General features: G+C 55.4%; 6 protein-coding genes across 6 annotated transcripts; 5 read left to right on the top strand and 1 right to left on the bottom strand.

Moving 5' to 3' along the window:
* Positions 1-1,245: 1,245 nt before the first annotated feature.
* Positions 1,246-6,728, top strand: M409DRAFT_57152 (uncharacterized protein; the record flags this gene model as incomplete). Its single annotated transcript, XM_033813539.1, has 3 exons — positions 1,246-6,333; positions 6,440-6,605; positions 6,694-6,728. The coding sequence occupies 3 exons, from the start codon at positions 1,246-1,248 to the stop codon at positions 6,726-6,728; spliced, it is 5,289 nt and encodes a 1,762-aa protein (XP_033664536.1).
* A 2,106-nt stretch (positions 6,729-8,834) lies between these two features.
* M409DRAFT_57151 (uncharacterized protein) lies at positions 8,835-9,419 on the top strand (the record flags this gene model as incomplete). The annotated part of the gene is made up of 2 exons (XM_033813538.1): positions 8,835-9,204; positions 9,289-9,419. 2 exons carry the CDS (start codon positions 8,835-8,837, stop codon positions 9,417-9,419), a joined length of 501 nt encoding a protein of 166 aa, XP_033664535.1.
* Positions 9,420-10,536: 1,117 nt separating this feature from the next.
* M409DRAFT_25833 (uncharacterized protein) lies at positions 10,537-11,782 on the top strand (the record flags this gene model as incomplete). Its single annotated transcript, XM_033807851.1, has 4 exons — positions 10,537-10,698; positions 10,757-10,770; positions 10,827-11,414; positions 11,476-11,782. The coding sequence occupies 4 exons, from the start codon at positions 10,537-10,539 to the stop codon at positions 11,780-11,782; spliced, it is 1,071 nt and encodes a 356-aa protein (XP_033664534.1).
* A 773-nt stretch (positions 11,783-12,555) lies between these two features.
* M409DRAFT_57149 (uncharacterized protein) lies at positions 12,556-13,954 on the bottom strand (the record flags this gene model as incomplete). Its single annotated transcript, XM_033813537.1, has 4 exons — positions 12,556-13,248; positions 13,303-13,581; positions 13,661-13,692; positions 13,747-13,954. The coding sequence occupies 4 exons, from the start codon at positions 13,952-13,954 to the stop codon at positions 12,556-12,558; spliced, it is 1,212 nt and encodes a 403-aa protein (XP_033664533.1).
* Positions 13,955-14,462: 508 nt separating this feature from the next.
* Positions 14,463-17,063, top strand: M409DRAFT_25831 (uncharacterized protein; the record flags this gene model as incomplete). The annotated part of the gene is made up of 3 exons (XM_033807850.1): positions 14,463-14,534; positions 14,592-14,732; positions 14,787-17,063. The coding sequence occupies 3 exons, from the start codon at positions 14,463-14,465 to the stop codon at positions 17,061-17,063; spliced, it is 2,490 nt and encodes an 829-aa protein (XP_033664532.1).
* A 201-nt stretch (positions 17,064-17,264) lies between these two features.
* Positions 17,265-17,567, top strand: M409DRAFT_25830 (uncharacterized protein; the record flags this gene model as incomplete). Its single annotated transcript, XM_033807849.1, has 1 exon — positions 17,265-17,567. One exon carries the CDS (start codon positions 17,265-17,267, stop codon positions 17,565-17,567), a length of 303 nt encoding a protein of 100 aa, XP_033664531.1.
* Between the last annotated feature and the right edge of the window lie 25 nt (positions 17,568-17,592).

Genomic DNA, 17,592 nt, shown 5'->3' with positions numbered 1-17,592 from the left:
ATGATGTGGCACGAGTCGAAGGCGGCGATTAGGGATGGGGAGTTGGTGGTTTTGGGGGGAACTTTAGTGTGTGGGAGTTGGGATTGGCTGGGCGGGTATGCGGTGCGGATGCAAGTAGGCGACGGGGATGATGGGGATGGTGGATGCGGATTTTAGGGGAGAGAGAGAGTATGTTTGAGAATGAGGAAAGTGGGAGTTGGTATAGAGAGGGAGATGGTGGTGGTGGATTCAGTTGGGATGACGGGGTGTGTGTGGGACGAGTGGAAAATCGATCTTTTTGTCTCTCTCGCAGTAGTGGTAGTGGTAGCAACGGGCTTGCATTGTGTGGGAGTACCTCTCTTCACATGCAACTGTCGGCGCCGCTGGGTGTGGGTTCCAAGATCTGCTGTAGAACGGGTATCATGAAAGGAAAAAAAAAATGTCGGTGGCTGTCGCATGAAAGAAGAAGACTTCCATTCTACTTCCTCTTTTATCCTCGTTTGGATATATTCTATATATTTTTATCGGTGCGCGGAGATCGGAGACCAGGGTTGTTGTTTAGCAGGGATGGTTTCTTAGGTGAATCGCTTGAACCTTGTTTGTGGCTGGTCGGTGCAGCGAAGCAGGCTCACGCTGCTGTTCGTCTCGCAGCCGCCAACTCATCGCAACTCCCGCTGCTGCTGCTGAACTGATCTCGTCGCTCGGGAGTCTGACTGCAGCTGTTCTCTTTCATTATCATCATCCTCGCCGTCGTTTGCATCCTCGTTGCAGCGGGCGTCGTTGGTGTTTGGGGGGACGAATCGACCAAAGTGCTTCCTCCCAGACCCCCAAACAGACGGGCCGCTAGCACACTCTCCGCAGTGCCAGCGCAACAGCAGTCGAGTCGAGAGGTCATATCGACTTACCACCACCGCACTCCTCCGCGACTTTCGCTCACATAATATCAATCAACTACGAAGACGACGACGTTTGTGCCTCCACCCGCGCAGCCACCCACCGTCCCTGTGCAGCGCTCGCCAACAGCGATTGGCACACAACAACCCTCATCCTTGTGCCTCTGTACCACCCAACACACTCGCTGCTGTGCCCACCCGGCCCAATCCCCCCAACTCGCCTCGCCACAGGACCTCCCAAATCGCTCAAACGAGCAACGCCGTTGGCAGTCAGGCACCGCGCCAGGCCGCAGCAGCTGCCCCACCAACGACGATCAGAGTAATGCCGCCCAGCAACTGAAACCACCCCCGTGTTCACTTTTCCGCGAGCGAGATGGGACTGGACTCTCGCCGTCCCCCTCTACCCGCTCCTACGGAGTCCATGGACGAGCACTCCGCCACGGAAACTGAGCTCGCGACCAACGTCACCGCCCGCACCGACAAGACGTCCTATTCGATCCCGGAGGACGGCAGCCCGATTACCATTTCGACCGGCAAGGTCAAGGACGCTCAGGGGCACCACGGCCGGACTAAGAGTCAGACGAGTCTGTTGATTGAGTACTTTGAGGCTTCCAAGACGGGGGACAAGAGTCGGACGAGACCGAGCGTGAGGGTCAAGGTCACACCGAGCGCGAAGAAGCAGAGTCGGTCGGGGAATGAGGCGATACAGATCACGGGCATAGGGACGGATCGCAAGCCATCGTATACGCGCCGCATTTCTTTGGGCAACAGCGGCAAGCACGTTGAGACGGGCCTTGCGCCGCACGAGGGCACGGAGGTCAGCCATTCTTCTGAAAGCAACGTCTCTGCTAGGCCGCCGGTTGAGATTGAGGTCTTGCATGGGAGTGACATCTCCAACAAACGCTCTTCGCGCGGACTGATGTATGCACCGGTGGAATCCAACGTCTCGTCAATGCCTCCTGATAGCTTGCTGGAAGGCGAGAAGTCTGCCGGTATTGATACCAGCCGCATGAAGGGTCATGATGATGAGGAAGATGATGCTACGCCGACGGAGTACCTACACGCCAAACACGGCTCGAAACCACGAAAGTCGAGCCGATCGAGTCGAGAGCGGAGTACAAGCAAAGGCTACGAATATGAGGGTCATTCACGTGAGCGGAGAAGAAGATCTTCGCGATCGCAGCGTGGAGAGGAGGATACTGTGAGCGGTGCTGAGTCCAGCTTGCTGTCATCCAACTTGGCCCCGAGTCAGAGATCCTACCAATCTGGAAGTTCACAGGCTTCACGCATGACCAATAATCCAAAGCTGCTTGAGATGGTCGAGAACACCATCAAGCGTATGATCTTGCCGGAAATCGATGCCCTCAAGGAAGATCAGAAAGTGGATCGAAAGCTGCGCAAGTTCTCGGAGAGCGGACGAGACTCTGTGCCTTTGGTGGATCGGGATGGCCTGGAGCGGCGAGTCAGCAAGTCCTCCAGCACGCCAAACATCTCTTCGAAGCCAAAGGTTGTGCTTAATCGGGAAGGAGATGATCCTGGGGTTGTTCTGTCGAGAGGAGATTCGGAGAGAGTGAAGCATCATCGCAAGTCGAGCCGTGAAGGCCACTCTGAGCGACCGTCTAGCAGACGTTCTTCGGGCCGTCATTCTCGAGAAGGCAGCTACGATGATGCAGAGGAGAAGATCAGACACAAGTCGAGCAGAAGCGGAAATGGACTTCGAGGTGCGGCGGCCGCTGGTCTAGCTGGAGGTGCTTTAACCGCGGCGGCGTTGAAGCACCATGATTCTCAGGGCGATATCCATCACCGACGTAAGAAGCGCAGCAAGTCCCGTGGCAGCCGCAACCGGTCTGCGAGCATCAACGAGACGTCTGAGGAAACTTACCTGAAAGAGCCCATCCCACCAATGCCACTCGCAAGCCAGATCAATGATTCTGATGTGACGCGAGAGAGCATTCTGTCTCAAGGTACCGACAATCAGCATTCCACAGGATCGGCGACTCCTATCAGAGAAGTATCGCGAGGGTCACTGGACAAGTCCGCATCACCTGCTTCTTCGCGCACCCCAACGAGGACTCCCACCGCGCAGAACCTTGGCATGAGTTTGACGAATCGGTCGATTGAGAGCCCTCGAAGCCCGAAGAGTCCAACGTCGAACAAAGCTCGTTTGGCGGCACTTACTGCTGCTGGGCTTGGAGGTGCTGCTGCCGCTGCAAACCGGAACCACGTTGATGCAGATGGGTATGGAGAGAACGTACCGCAGCGGAAGATCAGCAGTCCGGTCCAGAGCGTGTCGAGCTTGAGGAAGAACTTTGAGGACGAACCACTCATTCCTCAAGCACTGCGACCACAGAGTGCTGCATCGCGGTCGTCTGCTGGACGTTTGGGACACAGTCAAAACTCTCAGACTTCACTTCGATCTGCGGAATCATCCCCCACGACCAAGCTTGCAGAGTCTCGAAAGGTCTCCCAGAACGTCGGCGAGGAGGACTTTGAGACGCCCCTTGAGCAGCCAGCTCCTGCTTTTGCTCGTGATGGCGCTCAGACACCAAGTGGCGAGACTGCGGATGAGTGGTTCGAGCGACAGCACCTTGTCAATGACCGCTACCGTGACTCGATGGAGGGCGCAACAAACAGAGACTCTTACCAAACGAATCCATATCCCCAAGACGAGAAGCGCTTCACGATGACTACTGACGACAGTTTCGATCGGGAACTGGAGGATGAAGATGGTGAAGATAAAGATGTGCAGCATCTTGGCTTGAACCCCAATTACGTCCACACGCCGGTTGCCGTCGAATCTGCTGTGGCTTCGCTCATGGAGCCTTCAACCATCAGCAGTAATATGCTCTCTTCGAATGGCAGTTCTTCCAAAGCCAATGGAACGTATAGCGATCGTATGGCCGAGCAACTTCGAAGCATGGGCAAGGACGCACCCCCAATGTACGAGGGCTCGACCATTTCCCAAACCATGCCCAGCTCGGCTCGATGGGCGGCGATCAAGGGCCATGCACGCAACATGTCCGGATCAGTCGAGAACATCAATGACGCGAGCCCATCGAAGAGTCCACGACAGGAGCGATCAATCGAGCAGCCTGTTATGGGTGCGAGTGGTTTGCCTCTGGCCAGTGATCCTATGCCAGAGATTGGACACTTTGATGATTCGAGATCAGATCTGGAGACGAACCCATCCATCATTCAAGGTCCGTTGGGCGGCGATGCTACCGGCAAGGACACATGGCCGTACACTCCTGATCCACACCAAGATGCTCAGTACCGTGACTCCCAGTCTATGAAGAGCGTGGGTGGACAGGATGGAATGCTTGCCGCTGCAGCTGCTGCGAACTCTGCACGCCAACCTACTGTGGAAGATGAGCATAATCGTGACATGGACCTCAGTCGAGATGCAACTCCCACTTTCCGCGACGAAGGTTATGTCACTGACGGTCGTGCTCGTTCTGCTGGCGGCATCACGCCCAAGCCAGAGCATCAGCGATATGGCAAGAAGGATCTTAAGGAATATGCTCGCGCAATGGATCCTCAAGATCTCGGGGAAGATCCCTTCACTGGTGATGCGAAGCACACTCGTCATTTCAGCGGCAATTCTCATGGAATGGACTCGCCTTTGTATGACAGCTCCACCGGCAAGGGCATGGATCGCATTGAGTCCAAGGATGTTGTCGCGTTGATGGACCATCTCACCGTAAGAGACGCACAGCGCAATGCTCGCGATACCGAGATTCTGGTGACACTGGTGCGAAGCGCTGCAGAGATGCGTCAGAACTTTGACGAGATGAAGAAGATCATTGTCGAGCAGGACAAGATCATCATGCAGAACATGGAGCGCAACTCGGAGCAGACAGCACACAAGGTGTTGAACAGTCCTCGTGCGCAACCGATTGCATCTCCACGCATCATACGTCGACCAGAACAGTCTGAGGAAGATATTCAGACCAAGCGAAAGGGTGTCTTAAAGCGTGCTCTGAAGGGTCTGACTGGTGGCAAGAGCGGAAAGGATCTTGCCAGGATTGAAGATATGCTCATGCAAATTCTTGACAATGTTGAAGATCTGAAAGTCCAGCATGGCGGCAGTGGTGGTTCGAGAGGGTTGGATCGCTCGATGACCAATGACAGCCTGGACTCCTACGAGAAGCTACGGAATGCTCCTGATTCTGGTTATGAGCCGGAAGGGCAAGCTGGAACTTCGAGCACGCCTAGCCAGTCTGGTCACTTCAACGTCCCGCCGAGAGAGAAGCACCAGTTCCATTCTGGCTATGATGGACGACGTGGGTCTGAGCATCGGGTCAGCACTGTTCTGGAAGACGATGAAGATGAGCTGGAGCCACATGAGACTCATGTGTTGAACCATCAATTCGAGAACAACGAGCGGATGTTGACGCCAACGCAAGAGAATCATCGTACACGTGGCTTGTCGCCTACCAACGACACACCACCTCAGAATGTTGCGGCGTACAACAACACCCCGGACAAGCAGCGGAAGCACAAGAGCAACAGCTCATCCTTGTTTGGTGTGCCAAAGATCTCTCGCTGGTCCAGGACGACTGCATCTTCTGCTGCGCCGGATCCTGGTGCTCTCGACAGCCCCAAGCAGACACGTTATCAGCGACCTTCATCCGAATCATCGAGATCTCGCTCTACATTGGACCAGTATGACGACGATGGCTATAGTCTGCGTGAAGATGATCGGCTGCGATCGACGCAGAGCTTGGCCAAAGAGCAAGCGCAGAAGGCCACTCAAGATGAGACGCGCAGCATGCGTAGCCAAGGAAGCAGATTGACGAGAACTCCATCTCCCCTGATCCCGTCCGAGGCGTCGGGCCAAGACGAGTACGAGTTGCACGACGACGATCTGCGAGTCCCGTCCCCAGTTCAAGAGGACGACGAGGCGTACCTAGACGATCCCAAGTACCACGCGCACCGCAACTCGATCCTCCTACAACACCCCCAGCCTCGCGCCGGCGCAACCCCACGCCACCAAAACAACCTCGAATCGCAAGCCCACACCTTCGACGACCACACCGGCACCAATTCCGACCTCTCCCAGCGCACGGTGAGCGACTTCGATCCCGCCGTCTGGGGCTCCTCAGGAACGGCCGGACTGGCGCGCCACCGCTTGACGCAGCAAGTGGAACCGATCAGCCCGGTCAGCATGGCGAGTCCACGGGGTGGATACGGCGGCGGCACGCGCGACGACGGGCCGTTGGTCCCACAGCAGCAGGCGAAGAAGCCGGCTGTGCCTCCGAAGATTCGGCATGATGAGCCTGACGATGAGGAGGATGAGTGGGATGAGCCGCTGTTTAGTAATAGCGGGTTCAGTAAGGGTGGTGGTCAACAAACTGGTGGCGGTGGTGCTGGTGGGTATTACAGCAGTCCCTACGGCTCGGGACATCTGCTCGAGCCGATTGAGGAGGTGCGGTATTCGTTGGAGACGGACTCGGGACGGGTAAGTTTTCATCATCATCCCCTCCTTCTCTTTCGCCCTGTGATTTTTGTTTGGGCATATTACCCAGCAGCTTCATCCATGTACTGACACAAACGACTACTTATAGCTTTCCCCCGAACCAACAGTCGCATCCGCCAAGGCCGTCCCGGCGCGCAAGATCACCGGTCCGAGGCCGATGGGTAGTAGCAGTAGGAACTCGCAGCAGCAGCAGCCGAGAGTCATTGACACGACAACGACGGGCACGGTGAGGAGGAAGCCGGTTCCTGGGCAAGGTATGGATTAAATCAAGCCTCTTATTAAGCAAGGGAGGATTGTGCGGTCTTTTGGTTTTGTAGTTATGCTTATACATGACATGGGCAGGTTCGAGCGATAGTCTTGAGAGCGAGACGTTTTGATTCTGGTTCGAGAGAGGGGTGCGGAAGGGTGACAGGGAGAAACGGGGCATACATTAAAAGCACATGCACAAGCACCACAAAAAGTCGATACGATACGATACGAGATGATCATAGCGATGGCGTTTGTTTCCTCTTGGAGCGGGCGAGCAGGTTGTTGAGCGACTTTTGGTACAGCGCTTCTTTGGCGAGGAGATGAATTGGGGAAAGAAGAAACACTGAAGGCAACACTTGTGCAGTATTAGGTCTACATACATACGCATACTGTCTTCCTTTCTATTGTGGGAGATGAAGTTGGTTGGACGGTGCATGTACACTTACTTACTCGCTGCGTCAGTCACTCGCTTTGTAAAGTTTGGGTGTGTTCTTTCTTATAGTACAATGTTTCCTTTTTCTTTGATGATTGAAGCAGTGCTGTGCAGTGCTATCCATCAGCACCATGCCCCCGTCGTTCCCGAGCAGTCAAGCACGACGTAGGCATCTTCGCGCGTAGTGGCTGTTGCAGCGGAAAGTTGTGTTCATGCCATGCCATGACTCTCGCTGGTGCGGCAAACGGGAAGATCTATCTCTTCTGGAACCTTCGGCTACGTGAACCGGTCCTAGACAAGTGGACTGTCATAGCAGCACATCTTCTCCTGGTTCGGCAAATTCAAGTATGGGTTTCCGTATGATCCAGTGTAAGTGTTCTTGCTCCTTTCAAATAGTCGATGGAGCTTTTGAAATCTGACGAGAGTGCTGATAGAGGTTCTTTCTGTTCATGTATTCCTGGTCATCGAAGAGGCATCGGCCTCGGGCTGTTGGTTCTATCGTATGATGGTCTGCTGCTGCCCGATATGCAATCGAGCTCAATCATGCGCCAGGATAGGATAAATATCCACTTTCTTCACGGAACGGGTCGACGCCGTGCGCGAGTTTCGAGCTCTCGTCGCGGTGTTGAACGAAAGACCGACTTTTGCAAACTCGAATAGGAAGGAGCTAAGAGATAGGGCCGTTTGCTGGGGCCTGCTTGGCCAGGATTCAGCCTGCTTACTGTTGTTCGAGACCCGTCCTCTGAGATTGAGTTACTGTGCAGGATGCAAGTTCGGACAGCAGGTGTGTTGAATCCTGGTCTGTGTCCGGCTGATAATGGGTCGAGAGGAATGTCGCTCTCTTTTGCAGGATAGGTTGTTGCGTCTTCAGAGGGAGTCTCCCATTCCAACACGGCCTCTTCCACATGGAGCTATCTTCGAGAGATGGTTGTTTGTCAAGTTCGAAGAGTTAACGGTCTCGTGCATCCCATCTCGGCTGGAAGTACGGGGCAGCTGCTGGCCGCTTGGCCCACCTTTCGCAACATGCCCAACGTACGATGCGTTGAGTAAAGGTACCATCACAGTGGACGCAGCCTTTCGAGCTCATTGCCAGAAGTGGTCTATCGAGTTGAACCCACGACTTCCGATTTGAGCTTGCCGCAGTCCTCTAAATCCGGAGGCTCTCGTGTGAAGCACCTGGAGTATGCGACAAGGAGCAGCTACCTCTGGCCGAGAGTCCGGCTAATGCAACGTAGGCACGAAAGATCGACAGTCGTGGGCCATCGCGTTCGAGACTCGCTGCTTAAATGTCGACTGTCCAGTTACATTCCAAATGCGATCTCACCCTGGTCGCTGGTGCAAGGCGCCAACGTCGGCACGGACTCGAATCCGTGGAGATCGGCGGCGGTAAGGGAGCTGGCGAGAGCGCCACATCGACCCTGACTCTTATCTTAGCATAGCCACAAGCTCATGATAACTTGTGCTGCACTTTTCCAATCACTTTTGCTTCGGCCTGGATCTTTCGTTGTTGGGGAGGCGCGAGTTCCACCCTCGACTGGCGGCACAGACCGTCTGGCGTCCGGGCCACTCCGCAATTAGATCCCTCGAGGAAGGAGCCAATTCCGACGCGAGGGAAAAGAGCTACTCAGTCTCGAGCCATTAATCGACTGATCAGGTTCGAAAGATCACGATTCAGAACCGGTTGACAGCGCGGTCGAAGGACCAGTTGCTTCGTCCATGTCGATTATGAGGAGCTCTGCATTGGGAAAAGAGACGGTGTGATCCAAGAGAGGAAAAATCAAGCGGGCTGATGTCGTAGAGCATGGCACAATCGATCCTGCCATGTTCATCGTCAGTAAAAACAACATCTTACCTCGAGGTCTTTCATCATGAACCCCGCCGAGGGTTGCCGACGTGTGCGGAAATCTTCCTTGCTCGTCCATGGATGGTGGATCTTGTGCCGCTCTTTTCTGCACATCCTTTTGCCTGCAACCCCTCCACCTCGCTGGGAGTGCGGTGTGCGGTGGGGGGCGGTGGATCAATGATGAGATGCACAGGCGGCGCATGTACCGACCAGTTTTTCGGCGCTCACCAGGTTAGCAACGGTCGCCGGGCGTTGGCACTGGATGGGACCTGCACTGTTAGGCTCGATTGCTGCAGCCTCGCGCGTGTCGACGGGGATCGGACCACTGGTAAGGGCTATTGGGACGTCAGATCGCGATGAACATGGTGGGTGTTGTTGTTCCGGAAAGAAGATTTTGACCTCACGGGAACAGGTGGTAGCAGGGAGGCCAGCAGCTCATTTCGACTTGACCGGCAGGAAAGCCGTCTGATTGTCGTCAAATCCGACGGCGAGGCGAATCGAAGCTTGCCAGGGAATCGAACAACCCTGAGAGCTAGGGAGTGAGTTGGAGATCTCGAGGGCGCCAATCAATTCCCCCGCTGCAAGACCTCAGCGTACGAGACGGTTTTGCAGTAGTCGAATTGGGCGGAGTGCTCGGCTGCGCAGGTCAATAGGAGGGGATGGGCGAGAGGTAGACCGTGATAGCGTGTAGTGAATTGTTGTGTTGTGCTTGTCACAGTGAACGGCAGCTGTGAGTGACGCAGGGCTGCGTGCGCCGCCCCGTGAGCCGACAACATGGCCACATATGCCAGCCCCCCCATAGTTCTGCCTCCGAGTACATAATCAGATAACCAGACGGCGCTGCACGAAGCTGGACGTCGGGGTAGGGCAGGGCAAGCGGACGCGGCTGCATCACGCGATGCATGTGCCTTTATGAGCCGGCAGTCGCAGAGGCGCGCGGGCGGGCCAGGACCAGCGTGCGCTCACCCAAAAGACTCGAGGTGAAGAGCGGATGGAGTCAAGGGCCGGAGGTTGGTCCAGTGATCGATTCGGCGGCATGCGAGATGACGCGCGCGGCCTTCGATGCGCCTGAGCCCGTCCGTGCTAGGCGCCTCTTCACCATCACAGAAGTCGGCCAGATCGAAGAATTCGAGACGGCGACGCCACACACACCGCCACACACACGGCTTTTTCGCGAGCGAGCGCCCACGCTGCAGTCAACTAACAAACTGTCGCTCCTCGCCCGGACTGTTCGCCGTGCCATCGACAACAATACCCTCGCTGTGCAACGTGTGGTGGTGAACGCGACGGTGAGGCAGCGCTCGCCCTGGAGCACATCCACCCACGCACACGGCAGTGCGACAGCACCAGGCCGACCGAGCGAAGGCCGCCGCCACCACGACCACTCGCTGAACCCTGGCAGCTCATCGACGCCTGCTCGATGAAATCGGCGATACAACGCGGCTCTGCTGTAATACACAACACCTAGCCGCTCCGGGAAAGAAACCAAGGACCGAATGCCACCCTTTCGGTGCCTTGCTGCCACGCTCTGAACCATCCGTAATCACCCACATGCCCGTCAAGACGACACCTGCTCTGTCCGGCTCCCAACACCGCTACCATCACCGCCCTCGCCTGCCTGCCCTCTCCCTATGAGCACGCCCGCGCCGCCGTCAGTCTGATGTCCACCGGACGCCCGCTGCTGGCAGCTCGCACCTCTTCCGGCGACGCGTCCAAGGATGGCGGCAACACCTCTCCAGGCGGCGGTCGCCAGCCCGGTGGTCGCCCCAAACGCACCCTGATCGAGAGCGCCTGTTCGGCTTGTCGTCGTAGGAAGTCGAGAGTGAGTCGCGCATGAATATAATCCCGTTCAAAGTACAAGTTACTGACCCCTCGACTAGTGTGACGGCGTGAGGTAGGGCAGAAGTGCTGTCGAACCACCTACAAACCACCTTACTTACGCGATTACAGGCCAACATGCTCGCGATGCCAGAACTTGCGCACCGACTGCCACTACGAGGCAGAAGAGGGCGAAAGTCGCTGGTCCGCCCTCCGGCGCCGAAATCAGATTCTCGAAGGCGAGCGCGACCAGCTCAGGGAATTGATGAGCTTTGTGCAGACGCGATCCGAGCCTGAGGCATTGAACCTTTTCCAGCGCATTCGCAGCAGCAACTACGACGACCTTTTCCTGCTGTTGCGCCAAACCAAAGATGGCACCCTGGGCATGTCGCAAAACCTCGTCGCAACCACCTTGCCACCGCCCCCAGCATCAGGAGAACAGCGCCTCCCACCCATCCAAACCATCCTCGACGCACCATCATCTCGCGGCATGACCCCCATCGGCCTTCCACAAGGCCACTCCCTCTCATCAGAAGACAGCAGAGCTTCCTCGACTTCGGGGCCCGTGAGCTCTCACGGTCACCGCGTACCCCTCGAACCACCAATTGAACCGCTGCTGCACCAAGCTCATCAAGTTCCCCACATGATATCAGCGCCAAGCCTGTCGTCAGAGGAGAGCCTAGGATCCATGGGATCAGCGTCAATGGACGGCCCCAGACCGTATCGCACAACTCCAACAGCCGACTTGATTTGATTACAATCGCTAATCTCTTCTCTCAAGGCTCATTGACCCGGAGCTACTCCCCAGCGACTCTAGCACCCCTCCCTACCACCACCACCGCTTCAACAACGAGTCTTTTTCCAGCGCTAGCGTTCCACCCCCCATCTACGACTCCATCGCCCACGGACACGGACCTGTCGGCGGCCACCAGAACCAGTTTCAGCGCCTCCCACGTCGCAGCGTTCATCGCTTACCATTCGAGGACGGCAGACAGCCCAAGATGCTCAAGACATGCCGGGAAGACGCCCAGTCACCACGACGTGAGCGACCTCACGTTCAGCTCCAGGAGCTGCGGGATACGTCGTGAAAGGGCAATGCAATGGCATCAACATCAGCATCGGCACCAGCCAACTGCATTGCACTCGCGCCACCACCGCGGGCATCGCATCCCTCGAGGCCGTCGCACGAAGAAGTGCTCCCATCCAAAAGTGCCAAACGGCCAGCCATCTACGACTGTTCCAACACAGTCGCTCCCAACTCAACACCAACCCCATCCATCGGCGTCCAAAATCGGCCTGCAAATAAAGTAGTAACTACTAAAGCAAGATATCCATTCTGCGAAAATGGGGGGAGGGAAAAACGAACGACTGAAATGTGTCAACGACATGGGGCTCCAGAGAGAAAAGAAGAAAAGGGGAAAAGAGTCACTGAAATGAATCGAATGAAAGAAACTTGCATGCTCCCTTCTTACACTACACGGGCGTTTTTTGAGCGGCATCAGCGTGCGGGGCGGGGAATGATGATTGAATTGAATTGAATTTAACCGACAGAACGGCCTAAAGTCAGGCAGGAATGGGCGAGTCGTCTAAAAGAAAAGAGGGCGAGCTGATTGATTGCAAAGTTGGAGCGCTGAAGCAGATGTTCAAGACGGATGTGTGTTGCTAGAAGGAAGAGAGAGAAGAGAGAGAGATATCCCTATGATCGTCTGCAAAGCTGCTGCATTTCGTGGCACGACTATACTACAAACTTTTTTTCTTTCAAGATCGCTTGGGTTGCCCGTTCCCGTTTCAATGCCATTCTCAACGCCAGCCGAGAGCAGTACATGTGAAGGAAAGGGAGTAGTCGGAGAGGTCGCGTCCTCTACTGGTTCTCGGGTCGCAGGCTGCGGACGGCCTTGCCTGCTCTCCAGATCTCGAGGTTGCGGATCTCCTCCATCTCCTTCTCGAATGCCTCGCGGTAGTCGGGACGGCCAGCGTACTCCATGGTGCGCTGGGTCTCCTTGCCGGTCTTGACGCTGTCGTAGAGCTCCTCGAACAGGGGCTTGAGGTTCTCCTTGAAGCGCTTGCTCCAGTCGATGGCACCACGACGGGCGGTGGTGGAGCAAGCGGCGTACATGTAGTCCATGCCGTTCTGGCCAATCAATGGGTACAGAGACTGGGTGGCCTCCTCGACGGTCTCGTTGAAGGCCTCAGATGGGGAGTGGCCGTTCTCACGCAGGACCTCGTACTGAGCGAGGAACATGCCGTGGATACCACCCATCAAGCAACCACGCTCACCGTACAGATCGCTGTGGACCTCCTTCTCGAAGGTGGTCATGTACATGTAGCCTGAGCCAATGGCTGTGCCGAGGGCGATCGCCTTCTCCTGAGCCTTGCCGGTGACGTCCTGGAAGACGGCGACACTGCTGTTGATACCGCGACCCTCGCGGAAGAGAGTGCGAACGGTGCGGCCGGAGCCCTTTGGTGCGACAAGGATGACATCGATGTCCTTCGGGGGCTCGACGTTGGTCTGGTCCTTGAAGACTGGGGAGAAACCGTGGGAGAAGTAGAGAGTCTGCATAACCTCGTTAGTATTGCTTCCAGCGAGTCAGGATGTCATTTCGCTCACCTTGCCCTTGGTGAGCAATGGCTTGATACGTGGCCAAGTCTCGCTCTGAGCAGCATCACTGAGCAGGTTCATGATGATCGTGCCCTTCTGGATGGCCTCATCAACGTCGAAGAGGTTCTTGCCGGGTATCCAACCATCCTGCTCTGCCTCTTTCCAGCTGGCGCCGTTCTTGCGCACACCAACAATGACATTGAGACCGTTGTCACGGAGGTTCAGGCCCTGGCCGTGACCTTGCGAGCCGTAACCGATGAGGGCGAGGGTGTCGTTCTTGAAGTAGTCCTACATAAAAACTTTAGTATGCGATCCAATTGATCGACTGAGGACTCGATAAGAGTCATAATCGTGGGTATCGACGTACGAGGAGCTTGTCACGAGGCCAGTCGTCGCGCTCTGAAATGGCGGTCAGTATTGGATATCACGCATTCGTCCACCACATTCACGTACCATACACGATCTCCTTGTCGCCGGCGAAGTCGACGGTCTTCTTGCCTCGAGTCTGCTGGACAACAGCAGACGAACCAGCTTTGAGAGCTGGCTGCAGGCTGGGTCTGCTGGCGTTGACAGCACTAACGAACGACCGCTGCTGGACCTGAGGAGTCTTGAGCTGCCTCAACGAGGCGCGGAGGGCTCTGCTGGCGTGCTTGGAAGCCATTGTGTGAATTGTGATGAGTGGAGAGGTGCAATGGGGGAGTGCCAGGCAATGTTTAGAGTGAGTAATGAGAATTCTTTCCGGTATCGCACTCATGCAGGGCGAGCTTGGATCAAGCTGGTACAATCTCAATGGCTGGGGAAGCGAGCGCGCTAGGCTCGGCTCTCGGGCGTGGAAGCCGACGTTTGCTCGTCTTCCGACGCGACAAGAAACAATCACGCAAGGCACAATCTTTCTTGTTGGCATACATCTTGGTAGGCTTACTCAACGAAGGCCCAAATGTGCGCTGTGCGAGACGTGTAGAAGCAGTGTTCTTATCCCAACGGAAAGTGACACGGACTCGCCGTTGGTCAGACAGGTACCGTGCCGAATCACATGTTTGTCTGTTCAAGCTACTTTCCACAGCATCTCTCTTTGGAGAACATCGACAACAGCTTCGACATCATAGTTCAGGGACAAACGGTGGAGGAAGCTTGCGGCGGATGCATCCTCAATGCATCCTGTAGCCAACATGGCATCAGCATCTAACCGGTCAAAGCTAGATGAGTATTCTGTCTATGCGCGGCCTTACGTACCGCTCAAAGTGAGTCTCATAAACTACCGCCCGCTGGAGAAAACGCTCATATTAACACTATCGTAGTGGCGACAGTTCAACGAGAAAGCATCAAGCCCTGTCTCGTCCCCGCCTCCGCCTTGGATTAATTTTGGGCAGTACACACAATCTTTCGCAGGAAATGCGTTTCTTCAAGCTAAAGACATCGAAATCGAGCCCTCGCACGAGGTGAGAAGGACCGCATTACTTGATGAAAGTATGCAGAGATTGACTTGTGAACAGCAACATGGCGATCAGTTTGTTCAATTGGATCAGCATAACTACTCTCGATTCTTCGCCAAAGCTCTGTCGCAGGAGACTGCAGCGCTACAGGAAGAATACGATGATTACGCCCTGTACAGCATCGCTTTGCCCCATGACAACAACTCCGTTTACTATCTCAGCGTACCAGGGCTACGGGAGGCGGGCTTGCGCATCGAAGTAGGCGATGTCGTTCACGTCCGTCAGCTGAGATTCGATAAGTTTGGCGAACCAGTCATCACCCCGACCTTTCGTGATCACAATGGCAAAGCCATTGAAACGCCCAACAGCGTAGACAAGCGCTATGATGCCGCCGTCTGGGCCATCGACCGACTCCGCGAAGTCATCTTGCTTCGGATTGACGCGATGCCACGAAGAAGCATGGTGTTCAACGGGTCATTCACGATACAAGCAAGACGAATGAATGAGGTTCGTCTGGCAGTCCAGCGAACTCAGGCGCGCCTCGACGAAGCCGACAATCTGTGGATCAAGTCAATGCTGTTCCCCGAGATCAAGCACGGTCATCTCCAACACGAGCTCAACATTGCAACATTCCAAGTCAAATTCTATGACCACATGCTCAATTATGAGCAACAGAGAGCCGTGCAAACGATACTCGACAACGCGTACGGCAAGCTTCCCTATTTGATATCAGGACCGCCAGGCACAGGAAAGACCAAGACCGTGACAGAGACAGCTCTGCAGCTCGTGGCAAAGAATACCACGAACCGCGTCGTACTTTGTGCGCCCTCAGATCCAGCAGCTGATACACTAGGAAGACGGCTAAGCCAACACTTGAGTCCGCAGATGCTTTTGAGGGTAAACTCGCCTTCACGGTCTTTCCCAGAGGTTCCCGAGGCAGTGCTTCCCTTCTGTTGTGTGGAGAACGACATCTTCTCGCTTCCACCATTCTCAGAGCTGATGCGCAAGAAAGTGGTTGTACTCACTTGCCGCGATGTGGACGTGTTGAGGAAGGCGCGATTAAGCAATGAAGACTTGTTTCAACTGGAGAGGAATGTGCATACAGCATTGCATCCTGAACACCCTCCAATATTCCCGCAATTACACTGGTCCTCCCTCATTATCGACGAGGCCGCTCAAGCCACTGAGCCAGAGGCCTTGCTCCCTCTCCTCCTAGTTGCACCACCAAAAGAAGCCCAGTATGAGGGTAATCGGCTCCCTACGGTTGTGATGGTGGGCGATCAGAAGCAGCTTGGCCCACGAACTGCCTGCAAAATTGGTCCAATTCGCGTTTCGCTCTTCGAACGTCTGCTCGCCAGATCACTGTATTGTGGGCACCCACTTGCACGATCACGGCAATTTGGTGGCCTCGTAAGACCGCTTACTAGTGACATGCTTCCTATCGTCAGACCGCCTTTTACGGACCTCATCCGCAACTATCGATCACATCCTGCAATACTGGCAACGCCATCCTCACTTTTCTACAACGACACACTGGAGCCAGCTGCTGAAAACACGGACTCCCTACTTTCTTGGCCCGGCTTTGGGGAAGCGCAGCTACCTGTCCTATTTGCTGACAATCGTAGGCTTGACGAGATTGAGCGCGATGGAGGTGGTTGGTATAACCTTGGCGAAGCTGACCTAGCCATCTACCACGCAGAGTCTTTCGTACGTCAAGGCTTACTACATCCGCACGAGATCTGCATCATGAGCCCATTCAGCGCTCAGGTTCGTGTCCTACGCATGAAAGCTCGAGATCCAGCAGTTGGGATGCCTGGTATCAACATCGGCCCACTCGAAGCCTTCCAAGGTCTTGAGTCTCGCCTTGTCATCATCTGCACGACTCGGACTCGAGATCGATTCATCGACCAGGATCTTGCGCGTGGACTCGGCGTGATCCACGAACCGAGAAGATTCAACGTCGCTTTGACTCGAGCAAAGGAAGGCCTGATCGTAATTGGCAACCCGCACGTGCTTGGTCAAGATGAGAACTGGGAGTCTTTCATCGCTTTTTGCCTTCGCACTGACGCGAATACCGGCTGGACGGGACGGCACATTGACGATTGGCAGCCTCGGCCAGGCACGAAAATCGAAACTTCGAGGTTGGAGAAGCAGATGAGCTACAAGGCCAGACTTGACCAGAGTCAAGACTTCAACGTGGTGGCGCGAAGATTGGGTCATCTCAAGTTTGGTATGAGTGAGGAACAGGCGATGTGGGAGTCTGGAATCCAGGCAGAGGCGGTGATGCGAAAGGATCAGGACTTGGAGGGTGAATTCTATTCAAACAGTGAGAAATGATAAGTGAAGGCTGGCCGAGAGTGACTCGCACCTTCCATGCGACGCTGTTTGCATGTGACGCGCACAGGCCACCCGAGCACTTAACCTCAAAGCTGCGTTTGCATCTCTTCCACAACTCATCCAGCACCACAACATCACCACCTGACTACATCATCGCATTCAGCATCGGCATTCGCATCATCGGAATCGGCGCCAGCAGCCATGTCAGCATCACCAATGCTGCATCTACCCGCCGAGCTCCTCGAGCATGTCGCAAACCAAGCCAACGAGCGAGACCTCAAGGCGTTGCGACTCGCTTGTCGCGAACTCCACGCTACCACCGACCGCCCCTTCGTCAAAGCCTTTTTCACCCACCGCACTCATCTCGTCACCAAGTACTCGCTGGAGACTCTGGTCTCCATCACGGCCAGTCCGAAACTTCGTGGCCAACTCAAGTCGCTCAAGTTCGCCACTACAGGTCTTCCATACGCCGATCGCCCTCAGAGAAGTGGCGTTAGAGGTTGAGACAGAACTCTATCAAGCGAATCAA

Source organism: Zasmidium cellare (genome assembly GCF_010093935.1).
Source record: "Zasmidium cellare ATCC 36951 unplaced genomic scaffold M409scaffold_29, whole genome shotgun sequence".
NCBI lineage: Eukaryota > Fungi > Ascomycota > Dothideomycetes > Mycosphaerellales > Mycosphaerellaceae > Zasmidium > Zasmidium cellare.
This window is presented reverse-complemented; position numbering and strand designations above follow the sequence as displayed.